This window comes from Ixodes scapularis, unplaced genomic scaffold (assembly GCF_016920785.2).
Source record: "Ixodes scapularis isolate PalLabHiFi unplaced genomic scaffold, ASM1692078v2 ptg000597l_1___fragment_3__unscaffolded, whole genome shotgun sequence".
In the NCBI taxonomy this organism is placed as follows: domain Eukaryota; kingdom Metazoa; phylum Arthropoda; class Arachnida; order Ixodida; family Ixodidae; genus Ixodes; species Ixodes scapularis.
The window spans coordinates 1331345-1350242 of record NW_024610008.1 but is presented as its reverse complement, the minus strand read 5'-3'; the positions used below and the strand labels follow the sequence as shown (position 1 = coordinate 1350242).

At 43.5% G+C, this 18898-nt stretch overlaps 1 protein-coding gene across 1 annotated transcript in view; it reads right to left on the bottom strand.

Annotated features, from left to right (window-relative positions):
- The window catches only part of LOC120845984, a 49589-nt gene that overhangs the window by 7260 nt on the left and 23431 nt on the right, over positions 1 to 18898 (bottom strand). The window contains exons 2-3 of the mRNA XM_040217556.1: positions 14246 to 14334; positions 12692 to 12802 (exon numbers count right to left, since the gene is read on the bottom strand). Coding sequence (XP_040073490.1) covers positions 12692 to 12802; positions 14246 to 14334 — 200 coding nt within the window. The remainder of the gene's footprint in view (positions 1 to 12691; positions 12803 to 14245; positions 14335 to 18898) is intronic.

The window sequence follows — 18898 nt, the reverse complement described above, 5'->3', positions numbered from 1 at the left end:
AGCCTCATGGCTCGTTCACACTAGGAGCGAATCCACGCAGTTTCAACCATAAAGCGGCCAGGATTGCGTGTTTGCGACGTGTTTTTGTCAACCGCTTCGGAACTTATTTCTCCCAGTCGCGAACTGTGAAGCTGACGTGACGTCGGTGACTTACGAAGTTGTCACCGACCTCACGACGGTAGCTGCGGAAGCGTACTAGGCGCTATAGTACGAGTGTTGCAACAAAAAAGCAAGAAAAAAAAAAAAAAAACGTGGTGTTCATGACCATTTTTGATCTGTCGCGAAAATTATGGCTTGTAATGTCAATTTGCTTCGCTGCGGTGGTCTGGTTCTAAAAGTTTGTTATTCGAAGGAGTACCAGAGACCGTCTCTGCTCCGGCTTTTTTGTCTGCGCCCGTATAGCCATCAGAACCCATGACCGATCGCCAGAAGTGACAGGTTTTGTATCCACTTCGGCAGACACGTAAACGCATGAAAGCTACCGACACCGTCCATGACAATCAATAAAACCGATGTAGACGTCGTGAGCGCAATCGCGTAGTCAACGCTACCGTGACGCTTCTACTACCAAAATAAATGCAGGGATCCTACTCAACAAATATAATGTACAGTCGGGGACAAAAGTCTGCAGGACACGCGAGCTGCGACTGAAACGCATTGCTCTGCGATCTGCCGGCGGGTCGCCTGGTTTCGAGATCACAGAAAAGCGCATGCGCGTCCTACTGTACCTGCCAACATGTGCGCTTTCCCGCTCTTCTGCGGCGCGGCGCCTAACTCGGAATCGGGCGCGTGGTAGCGCCTCCGAGATAGCGCTTATTGACATGGCACCTATAAAGCAAGAAGTCACGGCCGTTCAACTGAGTGATAAGCTGAACTGGTTATCAAGCAAGGTGCGCTGACACGGCGAAATGCGGTGCAATGCCCCAGGCGGTATCTGGAGTTAAACAATGTGTAACAGACGCTCGTAAGCTGCAAGAACTAGCTCCGAGGCGGTACCGAGCGCCCGATTCCGAGTTAGGCGCTGTGCTATCAGCGCGATGACGCGGCTGCCATGACACCTCGCTTTCTTATCGCGATATGAAAGTGAACGCCGAACCGTCGACCGCTCCGTGCTATCAGTGTCATGGCGCTGATTGCACGGAGCGGTCGACGGCCCAACGTTCCCCTTCATATCGCGCACGACTGTACGACCGGCTAGCGCCGAACAGATTCGCCGCACCACAAATGCCGCTCACTACTCCGAAAATGGAAAATCGATTCTCGGGGTGTAAAAAGAGGCACTCTTGTTTTGAAAACGAGGTCAGCTATTCATACGGGAACCGTCCAATCTGAATACGAAAATGGTCCTGGACATCTTTCTATTCACCAGGAGGCTATAATTTAGCAGGGCACGCCCAGCTGGGCTCTGCTGGTGGGCAAGCCCGAGTAACTTCAGGGAAGCGCCAGGGAATGGTCGGTGTGGTTTCGCGGGTCCAGGCCTCTTATCTTGCTGTCTGAACTCGGGATGCGTCCGAACAGCACGAAAACAAAATCTTCTGTACCAAAACAGCTAAATACTGGCTTTTCATCACAAACTAAGCCCTATCTTATATTGCAGAAGAGAATGCCAAACGCAAGTTCCGAAAGATCACTTGTCTTCACCGAAACACCGCAAAAAGCGTCTCGGTGTTTCTGAACGGGGTCGCTCGGGAACCACATTCGAAACTGCTTTGGACACGCAGCTCAACCGCCAGTGTGAATGCGCCATTATAGTGGCACGGTCTTTGGAAAACAAGAAAGCTCGATACTTAAAAGGAAAGTGTCCACAACTTCCTGCGTAAATTAAAAAAAAAAAAAATCGCGATTGTGGTGGGACAACGCGTGCTCAGAGTTTCTTAATCTGAAGAGTAAAAGAAATTCGTGAGGGCTTTAAATTGTTCCCAATAATAATCACCCAATAATTATATGAGGTCTATTTGTCAGGAAATAAACCATAATAGGCTTGAATATTTTGCTGAATGTATAAAGATTAGTAAGCGTAGCCGACTTTTCCCAAAATTAGCCTCGCAATTTTACATAATATATTCCATTACGTAAAGCATCCTGTATAATGATGTATACTTTAATTGACTGACGTGTTCACAGGGAATATTTTTGTTGAAATGTAAATATATATCTTATAAAAATAAAATCTGCATAGTAGCCGAGATAAACAGTAAAATTTAATGGCGGCTGTATGGTATGGAACGTGTCTCTCTAGCGACAGGGATCGTGAAGTTCTGGGCATTCTGGGGACATGATTTCATTACGCATTCTTTTGCAGTTTTGTATCATACAAGGGCGTAATTAAGCTTTATTAATCCTAGTTCGGTTTTATATATATATATTAATAATTGCGGTGGCAGAACTCGACATGTTTTTTTCAGGGAGGGGGAAGGGAAACGGCTGAGGGTGATGGGATGTTCATGACTTGAAGTGGGAAGGAGGAGGTGGTGTCAAAACGCATGTGATGGATATAGGATCGTCTGTATTTTAGGGGAGGAAGGCTAAAACTTAATATGCCCCTTCCCGCCCTTGCTATGCCACTGATTCACTGTATCTCCTCAGTACTAGCAGTACCACTCTGGTGACACCTTTTTTTCACGTTTTTTTATGCTTCGCTGCATCTTGCTCCCCTACCAGAAAACGTTGACATCCCGACAGAAAGTACTAAGACGTGTTTTAAGTGCAACAAAGATCACTATTCTTAATATGCCAGATGTCCCAACCCAAATGCAGCTAAGTGTAGTGACGACCGGTTCCGTGTGCTGCGATCGGTTGTATATATGGCCATACTGTCCTTCAGAGATTGTATGTCGTGCTGCACCCATGCTCAGAGACAGGGCCAGCGAGAAAACAGCGATGTGCTGGAGGTGTCTATGGCAAGAGGTTTTATTCAGAAAATGGTAGGAATACGACGTTTTTATTACATAACAAAAAATACGATTCTTAGCGATGAGGCAAGCATCAACGATGGCGAAGAAAAAAAATCATTGGAAAGTGCTCCAACTGAAGTGCTACTATAAGCACTAAGGAGGTACGAGCAGTCTTGTACACGTTACTAAAAAAAAGTAATCGATTACAATTACTATTACTCTTGGCTAAAAAGTATTCGATTAGATTACTTGATTACTCTACGGCAAAAGTAATTGGACATTACTTAAAGAAGTAATCGTTACTTTTCCGATTATTTTATTGTGTAAAGACACATCTTTAGCGCTCATAACAATGAACTACTTCCAACCTATATTTCACATTTGCACAAGTATTGAAGAAGAAAAACTGGCTCCCTATTCGTGGTCGTTGCACCTTCACAATGCGGACACAAGCATTGAATTCGTTTGAAGAAGTTTAATGATTTGGGCGTTCGCCAGTATGTGTGTGGGGGAGAAGGGGGGGGGGGAGCGAAGGGGGTTCTAGATCTTGTTAAGCTTAAGCAAGGGTTGTCGCTCAAAGTTTGCGTCGCTCATTTTATTATTCACATGTGGATGAACTCGCATGTTATACAAAAGAGCAGCAGCTCCAGGATTTGAAACGGATCATGTGTAGTATCCATTATCGGAAGAGATCACTCCGTCCACTTCTCAACTCGAAACATTGCTTGTCACAAAGACCACGTAGGAGAAATGGGGAAATATTTCAACTGCCTTTGTTATATTTTGCATCCGCTTTAGGCATTCTTCGGTTCTGGTTCTCCTACGGGCTGCGAGTAGGTACCCTAAGCAGGATTTTTTTATTCTTTTTTTTTCTGTGTGTGTGTGCGTGAGGGGGCTAGTTTGAACGAAGGACTCACAAAGCTACATTCTGCTTCCTCAAACTTCGCCCTGAATGGCCTTTGTCACGCACTGTGGCTTCCCTGCCTGGGGCTTCCCACTCCAAGTCCCAGCTCGAAAAAAAAAACAAAAAAAAAACGGACATTCTACAGAAACTGTACATAGAAAGAGATTGACCTCGTTTCCTACAGCTCCGCAAAAATCTTCCTTTTTTTTCCGTTCGAAAAAAAAATGTATTTTTGCCATTTTATAAAAAAAGGCGTGTGCCGGGGGGGGGGGGGGGGGGGGTCCCGTGGACAAATTGTAACGGTTACAAGTAATTTTATTACTTCAAAAAGTAATCAGATTACTCTTGTGATTACTGCCTAATAAAAGTAATCAACTGATTACAAAATTACTCCAAAAACTCATCGATTACAAGTAATTTGATTACTTGTAATGCGTACGGTAGAAGTCTGGGTACGAGTAATGAATATGAAAGTTCTTGAAGGTAAGTTAGCGTTCAAATTATCCCCGTGTGTGTTGCAATAAATAAACAAGAAAGAACAATAAAATATATGTTCTCGAGAAGACTGGAACCAAGCACTTCGCGCACGTCGTCGCAAGAGAGCGACTCTCCTGACCACTCTGCCACCATGCAGATTGCTCACTTTATTGCAAGGGGGATTGCACAAGTCCCCTTTTTATTACAAGTGAACCGCAGAATTGTTGCATGGTTCATTAAAAGGTGGGCATTTGAAGAAGCACCTTACGCATGCCGAGCTACTCGGGCTTGGAATCTCATGTTGAAACAATACTTTCAAATTGCTAAATTAGAATGGAAAAAATTACGCACTTATTTAGCATTGCCGCCGGCATGCCCGACTACCAAGCGTGCTCGCCATAAGCTGCGAAGCTCCCAAACAAAAAACATATAGTATGGGGCAGAGCCATCATTGGTCACGACCAAGAAACTAATGCCAGCCCCGCATATGTTCCATCGCTTCCTAACGAGCGCTGGTGAACGTGTAAGAAATACACTGTATAAAAAATATTAAAACTTTTTTTGGCAGGGTTTGGTTGTTTGCAGAAAGAACGCTCAATCGCACCTGGGACATCTATGCCTCTTTCTCTAAGTCATACTTTGACAGGCAAGGTATTGGCGTGTCATTTAAAGAGGCATGTCTTTACTGACGGTGGAATACACATTTATTAACTTGATTAAGCACACCTTCACTACACTCGGAAATCAATGTGTGATACAAAGAATTTGGTAAAATACTAACATAGCTTTCCCATCTGTATCATAGAAAATAGAAAGGTACTCTAAAAAAACTGGCAGCCAAAAACTCGGTGCATCCAAGAAACAAAAGAACTTTGCTGACTGGTCGCGTCACGGGGAGAAGGAAAAACGGCAAGTGAGACGACAGTCTTCTCTGAGTGAACGCGCATAAGAAAGGGTACTTTGCTCGCACAGAAACATAAAACGTGACACCAGTTGACTCGCAAACAAATTTGCTAACAGCATACCTCTGTAATGCACATGAAAAGAAAAAAAGATTGTCCTGCCTCCTCGGCTTGACACTCGATCTCCTGATAAAAGTAGCATACACTGGCTGAAATGGCTGCACGTTCATACGAACACAATGTATTACTTGCTGAGCGTACCATAATTTTGCGGCGAGAAACACATTGCATACCGTCACTCAGGCAAGTATTGACGGATCACGCCTATTGCAACGAAGGCGCTCCTATCTGGGCCGGCGGTGGCTCCCAATTAATAGGTATTGTCAGCTTGATAACTGTAAAGGAGCACGGCAAGGTATACCTGCAAGTTTTGCACTCCAAGCACTCGTTTTCGAACACTGAAAGCATTGTGGTCCAGGCTACATGCCAAAGCCCGCGGCCCTTCTTCCAGTTTATGGCAGCCCGGTTGCCTTACTAGATTGTTTGGCAAGTGTAATCATGGTAGGACACTTCGCTTATTGATAAAAAGAGAGGGAAATTGCAATATTATTAGCTTAACCAATCAGCTTAATCTCTTCACCAAAACGATCGACACTTTTTTTTTTTTTTTAAGATGCTTAAGCAAAAAGCTTTCAATATATACTGAAAAATAATGGCGACGTAGTGCACGATTGTTGTAGGATGATAGAACATTAATCGGCTGTTTGCACTCCGTGCTGGCGATAAGCTTCAACGTGCAGCCTTAAAAGGCCATATTGACTTTTTTAAAAGGGCATTGCCAGCATTCAGACGTTTTAAAACATTGAAAAGGTCGCCATGCCTAACATGGTAAGATATCTTCTCTAAATCCAATTGAAGTATAGGAACTCGGCCCATGCCACCGTCGCATGTTTTGAAGACTTTAACGTAAAAGTGTATATTGGTTGTAATTGATATGCCTGTGATCCCTTACGTTCTTGGGCTTCAATTAGCTGACAGGCCGTTCTCTGAAATTGACGTGCTATAACATTCGCAATCATTTTTTAATCAGTGTTACTTCATGTAATTGTGTGGAAGGCAGTGATTTGGCACAGCGTCTCCACGGCGTCACTTTTAAAAATATGAACATATATGTTCGCGTAGAAGACGGCGGCAACGCTTTCCATTCATACGTTGCACAAACCACTTCTAATAAAGAACATGACAGTGCAATCTTACGCTCCTTACATAACCCAGCGTCTATACTTCGTTTCAGCTTAGGTCCGAGCCCGGACTATGTTATGAGCGGAAGGGCCAATTATACAGCGCAAAAAGCGCAGCTTCATGGCGTGCTCTCTGCGCTTTATAGAACTAGCCGGCGGAGGAGCACGCACAGAGAAACGGCGAATACCGACTGGTCATATCAACAGCAGAGGGCACGCCATGACGTTGTGCCTCGTTCGCTGTTTGATTGGCCCTTCGGCTCATAACATCGGCCGCGCTCGGACCGAAGCTGAAACGAAGTATAATTCATCGGATCCTGCCGTTTGTGAGTTGGGCAAATCCGCAGACGTTACATTCTTCTGTTTTTGTTGTTATTAAATTTTTTTGATATATATATATATATATATATAGATATTTGCGTGTGTGTGTGTATATCTCCCTGAAAAAAGAACCTTGATGAAAACTGCAACAACGAACGGTTTATTCTTCACCAAGGGCTTTCTTTTTTTCAGCTATACCCACACCTTCGGCCGCCCGCCACCATGCCCGTTACACACACACACACACACACACACACACACACACGCACGCACACGCACACGCACGAACACACACACACACACACACACACACACACACACACACACACACACACACACACACACACACACACACACACACACACACAGACACACGCACACACACACACACACACACACACACACACACACACATATACATGAGTTATTTCACCTCAAATCGTGCCGGCAAAAAGAATCGATTTTTTTAATTTCGCTGAAAAAAAATATATGTTATGGCGTCGTTTCTAAAAACGCAGTAGCCACAAACGGCAAGTTCGTCGGATTTTTTCTTCTCGACTTTCGAATTTTAAACGAGGCCGCGACGGAAAGCAGTGTTTTTCACATCCGTCGTGGATCGGACGTTTCGCTCGATCTTCCGCCGTGGATTTTCAGTCCACATTAAAATAACTTTTTTCAAGCAGTCTGCGAGCACAGGTAAGGAGCTCTAATACCATAAAATAAATTTAGGCCTTTTGCTTTTTTTTTTTGTAAAAATGTCAAAAACGCCCCCTTGGTTAATTGTTGGCGATCTTTAAACAATTAAATACAGGCGATCTACTAGGGTGACATCAATATTTTTTTTTGTCTATGGAGAGCCCAAAACACGTTCTTTATATATATTAAAAAATGATTCCGCCGTATATATTATACTTTGCGGTATGTTTACGTTCACGTTATGCTAAAATCAAAAAGTGCCATATTTGAAATTGACTTTCTCCAAAAACCTTTTTTTTATATTTTGCTAAAATGTAGATATGATAGTTGTCTACTCGAAAAGCAAGTCGAAAAAGTGTGTATTTTGTTTGTATGTTCTGTATTTAAGCCTCAATATCGGAAAATAGACGTCTTGGTTTTGCAACACCTAAGTCAGACATAGCGACCCGTGCGTTTCTACGAATTCTGAAAAAGTTTCCGTGAATTTTTGTTGGCGTTTTGTATTCAATTATAAACGAAATTTGTGGTATTGAATAGTTATTTATGTTTTGATAAGAGCGGTAGACCGCGAGCTACATGTCTAATTAAATCAGCAGGCCTAGTAGACCTTCAATATCGAGGAGGCACAGACGTTGTACTGTTTAGATTTATAAAACTTTCACAGTAAACTAGCATACTAGCTATTAGCTGTCATATTACTAAGACATAGAACGTCACCACATCATTGATATATTATATACAACTCTTTCAGAAACCACATGCTAGGGTTGTTCACCGCACATCGCTCAGATCACCATGGAATGGCCCTTTTACTTCCGTAATACACAAAAACAACCCGAAACACACGAAGAGATTGTCATGGCGAGGGGCAGGGATTAAAAATAAATAAATAAGAATAAAATTACCCAACTCCGATCTTAACGAAAATTGCGTTAACAATATAAAAGATTTAGGTTCGAGTGGTGGCAAGGCGATTGGTCCGCGCCTGGTGGAGAGTCAAACAAAGAAGTCGACGACACGTAGGGGTAAAACAACAACAAAAAAAATTAATCAAGACGGAAAAACTCAGTCGTACACGGCAAAAACAAAAAGGAACTCCTCCGGGCATTCCGCCTTAAAAGAGATACAACCAAATTCGTACAAAAACGCTCTCTACAGCGCCGTCAGGCCGCTACACCATGACGAAATAAACCCAGCAAGTAAACCATGCTAACAAAAAAGGAAACATTCAAAAAAAAAAAAACGTTCAGCAGAACCGCACTTAAGAAACAAAAATCAGCGGTGTGACGAAACACACACGAAATTAAAAAAAAAAAAAAATCTTAACTGACCGACGCCGAGTCCAGTCCCACGACACTGAAGCCTGGCAGGATGACGGCGCCCAGATGATGCTCGAATCTGTTCTTCACTCTGTTCCGCACAGCCATGACGGCTGTGCGGAACAGTGGCTGTGCGGAAAAGAGTGAATAATAGATTCGAGCAGCGATGCGCGAGAAGGTAACCGAGACGTAACACGTCTCGAGGTTCATATCGGTAGAGGAGCTTTCGAGGTAGTTACTGCAGTTACTGAAGCCTTCTCTTTCCCCTTCCCTTTTTCAAAAGAACACCTCAGCTGGCGCCAACTTTTTATCTCGGGAGAATACCACTCTTCACAAACGGTTATTAGCCCCGAGAAGTTCGCGTGGCGCCCCCTTACGGCGAACCGGGGTGACGTCACGGCGAGGAGAGAATTTTTCCACGACTCGCCCCGCTCGCCCTGTGGAGGCTTGTGACGACGCTAGCTGTCGGCGCGCTCCTTTCCATTTAATTTTTTTTTTTTGGGCGTGTTTTTCGTAGGAAGTGTAAATTTTTAAATGTGCCTTTATTGAGATATGGCCTGTAGCTACAGGCGAAACTTCAAGCAACATTTTTAGCGTGGTTGACAGGGCAAGCAACGCATGAATCACAGCTGGCATATGAAAATAAAGTATGGCCACAATTGCAGGAGCATCACTATAGATTTACATCTTGCACAATAAATGCTGCTAATGGTCTGAATGAATTGGCAGGTTATGTATACTATTTTTTTGGTATCTCTGTTTTTAAACAAGATCGCCGAAGCAGAAAAGCTGCATGCTGCTCGTGCAACATATAGCGCAGCTATCATTTCCAGGCGAGCGCGGAAATCATCGCCACAAAAATGCGTAAGTATTGGGTAGGGCTATACCCAGGGGGAGGGTTTCGGGGTTGTAACCCCTCCTCCCCTCCCCCCCCCCCCCCCCCCCCGATTAACATGCTAAATACAGTCTGTGCCATGGGGAGAGAATCGCAAGTAAGACAGCCCAAGTGCAGGGGCAAAGTAAAAAAAAACAAGGAACATTTATTTTATACACTGCTCGCATTTGACCTTTGCTGGATTCGGATAGTATTTCAATGGACTACACGGGTGTTATCTGTGGACTTGTTTATATCAACCTTCAAGTAATGTATAACAAACGTAAGCGAAAGTGTCTAGCTCGTTATTACCTAAAATTTATATTTTACTTAAATCGAATTGTCCTGAAGCTAAAATACCAGAAGCTATTCTCACGCAGACTGTCGCCCTTCACAGGTTCCACATTTTCTGCTACTAGGGCTGCTTCTAACACTGAACAAACGTCCGAATGCTTGCTTTTACTCCTGTTTTCCTCTGTTGTCAGAAAGTCCAGCTGTAGGGAGTTTGAAGGGTGAGGAAGCCTTTGGGGGACCTGGAGTAGTGTCTCTTTTAATTGGAAATGACAATTCAGACTAAATGGTGTATTTTCCAAGACTTGAATAAAAAATGCCAGGAAAACGTATAAACATTCCAAATTACGGCACTGTTGCTGTGCATATTTTGGGAAGTTCAATACATATCATACAGGCAACTGGGGGCAATTCGGCCGTTTTTGCTGCTACCATACAAACTAATTTCCAGTAATTGTGCATCTTCTAAGAAATATGCCTGCATTCGTGTATAAACTATATCATTAATTCACGAAGAAGCAACATTTATGTAAAACAACCCTGTTCCACGAGCACTTGTGTCGTGTGGACGGACGGTCGGCGGACTTGCCTCCGCCGATAGCTTTCGGAATTTGTAACCCAATTTTAAAGGTAAAAGTGCCAAGCACGCTTATAAAATGTACGGAAGCACGTCAATATCGGCCTAACTCAACCTCCTGTACACCGGGTAAACGAAGTCCAGCACCTCGAAGAGCTTGCGGCACACAACGCCGAACCAAGAAACCGGTGCTGGGAAGCGAGCCGATGCGAGATCGCGGAGCGGAGTCATCGCCCTGACGTCACGGTACACCTCACCCAATCAGGGCGCGGCGACCGCAGCGACGCTTGTGTTCGCTCTCGGGGCTAATATTTGGCAAGGAGGCTGGCTTCGACCCAACTAGTCTCCGAGCTTTGCTGTTTCCTAAAGAGAAAACCCTTCGGTACTATTGGTTCCCCGCGGAGAAAGATAGAGCACAGCCGTTTCAAGGATAGGGCGCTCGAAGCATGGGCAAAAATGCGGTATCGTTTCACGCGTGCACGGATGGGTGGTTTCAACATTTCACCACATCCCTAGCGGAACCGGCCCATCTTTGTGTGTGCGCCTGCGGGATTGTTGTCCCGCGCCACCGGTTTTAGCGCGCACGCGGCGCTGTTTTGGCCGGCAGACCTGTTGTTCACGGTCAATATTGTAGGGCCGTGGTGTCCTCATCCTCCCAGGCAACAGTTCCTTTGCTTTCCCTTCTGCAATACTCTGACTGACTGACACCTCCTGCGTGGCCGTCACTGTTCGCCGCGTCAACGACACATTCCTACCACTTCACTCCTCGTGACACAGGGTGCGCTGCTCGCTTTACTGTCACGGGTCGTCCTATCTAACACAACGAGCGCGAAAGGTCCTGGTCATCTGCTGGTTCCGAAAGGGCGGGACGTTCATATAGGCCAATGAGAGCCCCGAATCAACGCGACGTCTTCCGATTTCTACACATTAAATATTTACGACGTCTGCTGGTTTGTTAAGAAGCGCTCCTTTCTCATTTGAACTACTCCCCCCCCCCCCCACTGTAGCTTGCTGCCTATACTAAAAGTTAAATGATAAATAAATACAACAGGGTAGAACTACTGTATTTTATTTTTATGTGCGAACGTTGAAAAAAGGCAAAAATATTTCCAAGTTAGTGAAGACGCGCAATTCACAACTCCGTTTCGAGCCGTAAAAACACATTTTTCTAAGATATTGATGCTTAAATATAGATCATTCAAACAAAATAACACTTTTTCGACTTACTTTTCCCGTAGACAGCAATCATATCTACATTTTAACAAAAAAAAATAAATAAAAAATGAGTTTTTTGAGGAAATCGTTTTCAAGATCGGTACTTTTTGGTTTTAGCATAACATTCACGTAAACACACCGCAAAAGATATTTTATACCGCTGAGTCATTTTTAATATATATAATTAGCGTGTTTTGGGCTCTCCATAGACATAAAAATATTGATGTCACCCTGGTAGATCGCCTGTATTTAATTGTTTAAAGTTCGTCAACAATTAACCAAGGGGGCGTTTTTGACATTGTTACAGAAAAATAGCAAAAACGCCTAAAATTGTTTTATGGTATTAGAGCTTTTTACCTGTGCTTACAGAGAGCTTGAAAAAAAATAATATATTGTGGACTGAAAATCCACGGCGGGAGATCGAGCGAAATATCCGACCCACGACGGGTGTGAAAACACTGCTTTCCGTCGCGGCCTCGTTTAAAATTCGAATGCCGAGAAGAAAAAATCTGACGAACTTGCGGTTTGTGGCTACTGGTTTTTAGAGACGACGCCATAACATTTATTTTTTTCAGCGAATTTAAAAATTTAACTCTTTTTGCCTGCACGATTTGAGATGAAATCATCCATATATAATTATATAGAATATTTTTGGCAAAAACTGTACGCGTTGCTCGTCAAATACGCAAACACCATTCGTTGCTCTCATATTTCTAGCGTCTTTGTCCTGTTTTGGTGAGGAAAATTGCGCTTAGGCAATCGAAGAGAGGTCGCATTTTGCGCGCGTCTTTTAGCAATCGCATAGGACTCGACTCAATCCATCGGAAATCCAAAGCGCTTTCCTCGAAATTCCTAGTAACAGTAAAGGTATCACGAAAACTTAGTTCTTGAACTTCATCCTTTTGAATTTGCCGCAGACAAGAAATCTGCAGATTTGTTCAGTCTTCGCCGTGTCGTCTGTATATTCGGACGTTACTCACCCCACATCTTCCACAAGGCAAGCCGTCGGGCAAATTACGCTTAGTCCAGGAAGTTTGACCGTTAATGTTTTTTCCTTCACATGTATATGAGCAGTCAGAAAATCCAGTCAACTAAAAGAGGAATGTTTCACAAAATCTTAATCAAAACGGTGTATTGCATCTAACCGTAACCACTTAGCCAACAATTATAAATCATTGCACTTACGGTGCTTATTTTGCTGGATGTAATCTAATTATACATATAGTGCCCACCCAAGTAAATTTGATGCACCGGTGCATATTTATGTAACAAAGATTCTACAGCCAATTTGAAGCTTTTATTGTCTGATCCGCTTGATTTTTGTAAGAATAAAAAAAAGCTGGAATATGTTGCTAATCTATTACCAAGCAAAAGAAAAAGACAAAAAAAGAACAGAAATCAAGAAATAAAAAAGGCACAGCATTCTCATTTTAGACACTTTTGAATTCACTATGAGAGAATTGACTTGAACGGGGAAGCACATGTGAGTGATTGTTGTAAAGTACCCCCGGGTACAACATAAAAAAAAATGGCGGCAACTTGTACTTCCACCTTGCTTATCCGTTCGAGACAAGAACTCCATACAGCCAATGGTCTCTAGTTTTGCTTGGTAATGCAGCCGAGGTTTCTTTTCTTTTTTTTTTGTCTTTGCATTTTCGCGGCGATACACAGTTCCCATTTGCTTTGTATTGTTTGAGATTATTACCACTACTTTTTCTTCTCTTTCTGCTTTTTTTATTGGTTTATGGTGCTGTGAAACATGCCTGGGACACTTAGCTTCTCTAAGAGGTCTGAAAAGACGCCAACAACCAATATGCTACGTCTAATTGCGTACAAACCTAATTTCAGTGTACCTTCAAGTTATTACTCTTGCGAACAACGTGTTCCTAATGCAGAGGTAGGTCAGATGTCGACCGCTAATAAACCAAGACGACTGTTCATTCGATCCGCTTCTCATTATTGGTCTTCCTGGTATAAAAATGGTACTCAGGCTTTGAGTTATCTGTAAATCTTAGATTTCCCTCATTTACATATTTTAAGGTATGTACTCTTCATAAGGTTATGCAAAAGAAACAAAACATATCGAGCGTCGTTTCACACAATTTCTCGTTTTTGGACGCAGTAAAATGTATAAATTAAAGTCGTGTTTAGTGGCGTGTGTCTCTTCAGTGTAAAGCAGAAAAATAATAAATTTTCCTTGTCTAAGCTTCTCTTTATCAGCAACGAGGGCACACGTTATATGCCGTACTACAGAAATATCACAGCAAGTTTAGTTAAGCGTTTTAATGTACAGGAAAAAACAACAACATAAAAAGCTTGAATGAAGCATAAAGATTCACCTCCACAATGAGCTGGCTAGAACTAAAAGTAGAATAAATAGGTAGCAATTCAGCTTGTTTAAATTATTGGAAAGGCCCATCGAGAATTTAGCTCATTGTTGAGCCGGTCCTTGGAGCAGAATTTTCCAATAGAGTTTTACCTACTTGACTAACAGTCCAAGGTACTCATGTTTTCAAGCCAGGTCAGCTGCTTACCGTGGTGCCAGAGCTAGAGCATACCCTTGTGATATACTCTCCAAGTCCCGGACTGCACTTGTCTGCGTCCTCTTTCGGACTTTGGACAGCTGAAATATACACATTTTGCTACTCGCACGAAAGGAAGGTTATTACATCAAAACTTCAAACACACTTTAAAGCTCAGTAGTATGTTATTTAAAGGCTTTATTAGATGTATTCAACGTGAGTTACGTTAAGATGATTCTGCTCACTAGAGCTAAAGTTTTATATCGGTAGTCTAAAGGTGCCCAAAATACATACGACAAATTTATAAATATATAGCAGGAACCAAATGGCGCTCAGCCGTTTGAAAAAAAATACGTTTACATTTTTTGACCGCATGCAATATAATTTAGCGCTCGCGTAGAAATAGCTCGCTAGACGTTCGTCCCCATTTCTTTCCCTGTATATCACCTGTTCTTTTTTTTTTCTGGTCGGAAGGTGGGAGGGGGAGGAGAGGATAGGTTTCTCTACTGTGAAAAGCACCCCACACACTAAATATTGTAACACTCATAATCGTGTAAGAAGGGTGTAAGTAGGAAAAACACGCTTCTTACACCCCTTTTGCACGGTTTTTGAATACCGGTGGGTGTCAGATCGGTGTAGCGGCAATTTACACCACTTACATCTCCTGTTTTACGCCACACTTGTAGCGATGGTGTCCGAAATCATGTAAATTATTGTGCACTCATAAGTGTGTAAAAAAGTGTAAGTAGAAAAAACACTCTTCTTCAACACTTTTTGCACGGTTTTCGAATATCGGCGGGTGTCAGATGGGTGGGCTGGGAATTGACACTTTTTACACCTCTTTTTTTACTCCACACTTGTAGCGATGATGTCTGAACTCGTGTAAAAAGCGTGTATAGGCGAGTTTCTCGCACTTCATTCACAGGGTGTGAAAGGGGCGTAATGGTGATGCTGTCAAATACACCAATGATTTCATAGCCGTTCATTTTATTGCTTCGGTGAAACTCTTGCTGGTATACGGCGGTGCAAACATCAAGTATAATTAATCGCCACACGAAGTCACGTATGATTAGGAAGTGCTAGAAAATAGTTTTTGCAACTCCGATCGAACTCTCCGTTCGGCACAAGCCGAAAATTATGCGTCGCGCGTGCATCAGGTTTATCAGCTTAACTTCGGTCTAAAATATCGCCTCCGTTCGCAAAAAATGAACGAAGACGTGGAAATATACTGCCCAGGCAGCACACAGTATGGCGCCGATATTGGCCTCAAATCGGAAAGATTGTGCCGACACCACCTTGGTCCAGCCAATATCTGTGACGAATGGGATGGGTCGCGCCGACGCTATCATGACATACTTTACGCGACGCCGTTTTTGGTTGGGTGTAAAGATGTCCTTTTCGATTGGGCTATTTCGGAGAGGTATTTCTATTTCTTGACCACCGCAAATCCGGCTTAAAAAAAATATACATGTTTAAGTAAAACGGAATCTACTTACATTTAGCCCGAGAAAAACCTCATGCGCTGAAGATTTACACAGACTGTGGCGCCCTCATTTTGGGAAGTACAAACTCACCTGACTGGCCTAGCACTGGTTATAGCGCCTTCGCTGAGATTTGATCTTTCTGTGGAATTCTGAAGGAAATATGCCGCAAGACTACCGAAAGTGCCGGATTCATGACACCCCCACTATTGTACGCGACTCATTATGTCTGCGGGGTGAAACCAAAATATCTAGCTTTTTTCTCTCGTTTTTTGTTTCTTCATTGGAACGCGTGAAACCGCGTCTCTTGTCTCATGCTCTTAGCGTCTTAGCTTTGATCCGTGCGTCGAGGGCGTTCGAAAATATTATTTTTTTTTTTAAATATTGGCTTTGTAATATCGCGGTCCTTACCAGAGCAGGCAGGCAGGCTTCTACATGAGTGGCAGTTTGAGACGCTCAAAAATGTACTACCCTAAGCAAGAACTGGCGAGTGTCCTTTCACGGCGGTGCTTTCATGGGCTACACAAAGCAGCAGAAGGAGATTAGATGCTTCGTCTACCCCCTTCGACCTCGTCTTCTGACAAGCCTTTCCACTTTCTTTTGTGCCTTCGTGTGGCAGTGAGCGGGTGCGAAGCTGCTTCTAGCGAATCAGAAGGGTGGAGCAAAACACGGGACCGCACTCCGTATGGCGAGAAAGCTTGAGCGAAAATTTGTCACGTGACTTGCTGTGACGCGCTGATGGGTTCACTGGGGTCGTAGTCTTCGCAGTTTACCAAGTTACGGTGATGTGTGGGGGCCACTTAGGTCCGGCTTCCGAAGAACGCTCTATAGTTTTCTCCTGCTTCTCATGCGTTGCATTCGTGACCGTGGTTTTTCGTCGTGAACAGCAGGGAATACACCCATGCCAACGTTTCGGTAATGGCCGTTTTCTTCGTCGTAATCTATAGAATTATTCTGCTCTGTTTGTTGGACGCGCTTCGACAGACAGCTGAGCTGCTCAACGGAGACTGCGATACTTTTGTTGACATTCTCAGCATTGCCTTTGCGTTGTTCTGGGCTTCCCGAATTGGATTATGCATCTATCACGGATGACACGAGATCGCGGTTTTATTCTTATGTACTCTGCAAGCGTGCTTCTGATAGTAGTCCTGCTTCCGTCTCAATAAACCATTTGACTGTTCACAAACATGAACTGCCGCTTGCGTCCCAAGCGACTCCCGATCTTTGGAAGCCTGTCTAATTTGATTACGTCACCATTGCTAGAAAGCATAAATGCTGCGTGGAAAGCGAAATTAGAGATTTAACTAGGGCCCTCGGTTGCACAATTTAAAGGGGTCCTGAAACGATACCCCGTTGTCATGTTCATGGTCTTACAAAGATTTTCCTGTCCTAGCCTCGCGCAAGTATACTCGCAGAGACCGCCACTGATTCAGAAGCGTCTTGGTCGTGGTGAAATTCCGAAGACAAAAGTAAACTATATCTCTCAGTCTTGCCTTCGCAAACTTGATGACGTGCGCGTGAAGGTATCTTTGCCCTTTTGTAAGCTTGTAATTGCACGCACTTGCACGCACAAGCAGAGACATGGCGGCGGCTAGATTACCTGCTTGCAATCGTCTATAAAGAATTTAGTAGAACCTGCTAGACCCTTGATCAAATCATAAAAAAAAGTGAAACAGGCATTCTTCGACTCATTCGCATTAATTTTTAGTGCACTCGTTTGGGTTATTGCATTCTATTTTATGGAATTAGGTTATTGCGCCTTTTTTACTACCACTCCCGGCGGTGGTACACCCAATGTAGAGGGCGTACTGCAGGCACAACAGCCTAATAGGAAAGTGTACTATACGGAATAACAACTTTATTCAAGGGTGTTCGGATTAACGCTAACATTTAGAAGTGTTATGAATAACACCCTTTTCTTAGGGCGTTTCGCTGCACCAATAAAGGTGTTAGTTATAGGACAAGCCATTTACACCCTTGAGGTTGTAATGATGTTTAGTGTGCAGGCCGAAGGCGAGAGAAAAGTTTAACGAGACGCAAGCTTGTCAATCCTTATGGCCTAGGTTGGACCTAATGCGATTTTGTGCAAGGCGTTAGTTAGTTCAAGGGTTCTTTTTTTGCCTCCCTATGGCACTTATTTCGCCCTCCAAAGAAATGCTACTTTGCGGAACGAGGGTTTATAGGACTGTCCAACACCCTCCCCTTCCACTTAATGTATCTAGGCAAGAGAGGGATCACACTCCTTAAAAGCTATGTTTTCACTCACTCAGGTTTGCCACATCATTTAACAAGTGCCACACGATGCAAGAGGAGCGTTCTCCTCGAACCCTAGATACAAAAATAACTCCTCCAATAGTGCTTAAGGCGGCTACTAGGCCGACGCCAGCCAACAACAGCCGCACGTCGAAGTCTTCAGTGCTTCATTAACTGTCTCGTCGTTGGAACGTTTATTGTAGTTCCATATTTTAGAAACCTTAAATGAACACTGACATTCCCCAAAATTTATTTTTGATTTTTTGCCAGGCGATTCATTAGGGTGTCAGAAGACTACCCAATCAGTATTTTGCTACCGTGTCTCATATATTTTTAATAAAGTAAAAAAAAAGAAACACAACTGGTCCAAACCGAAACCAACAACGGACTGAGGAGGAAAAATTAATATAGACGAGCAGAGAGGTGGCGGAAGTCTCGTGGCCGTGATACTGCACCCCCCCACCAACCCCCCCCCCCCCCCCCCCCCCCCCCCAAACAACGCATTTGCAGCTTTTGAGAAGGCACAAAAATATATGTCGTATTTCTTTTCTATTTTTAATATTCTGTGCGTGCTTTCGATGGCCTACGACTTTGATTAAATTTGGTGGTTGCGGCTAAACCTTAAAAACGGCCCGTGACCACGGAAAAGACAGTGACTGCGACCCAAACCGGCCAGTTGTGGGTCGGCGGTACTCGGGCGGAAAGAAACCGAATTTCGAGCCGCAAATTCTGTTCTGGTTAGTTTGGGTCTCAAGTGTGATGTACAAATAAAAACCTTGGCGGGCATAAATACCCTGCCAGTGTCCCTTTAACTACGGGTCGTTCTTTTAGCTGGGCATGCAACAAGGTAACTTACCCCAAACTTGACTTCGCAAACTATAAGGCCCTATGCGCTACAAAAAAAAAAAAAGAAAAAAAAAGAAAAGAATTC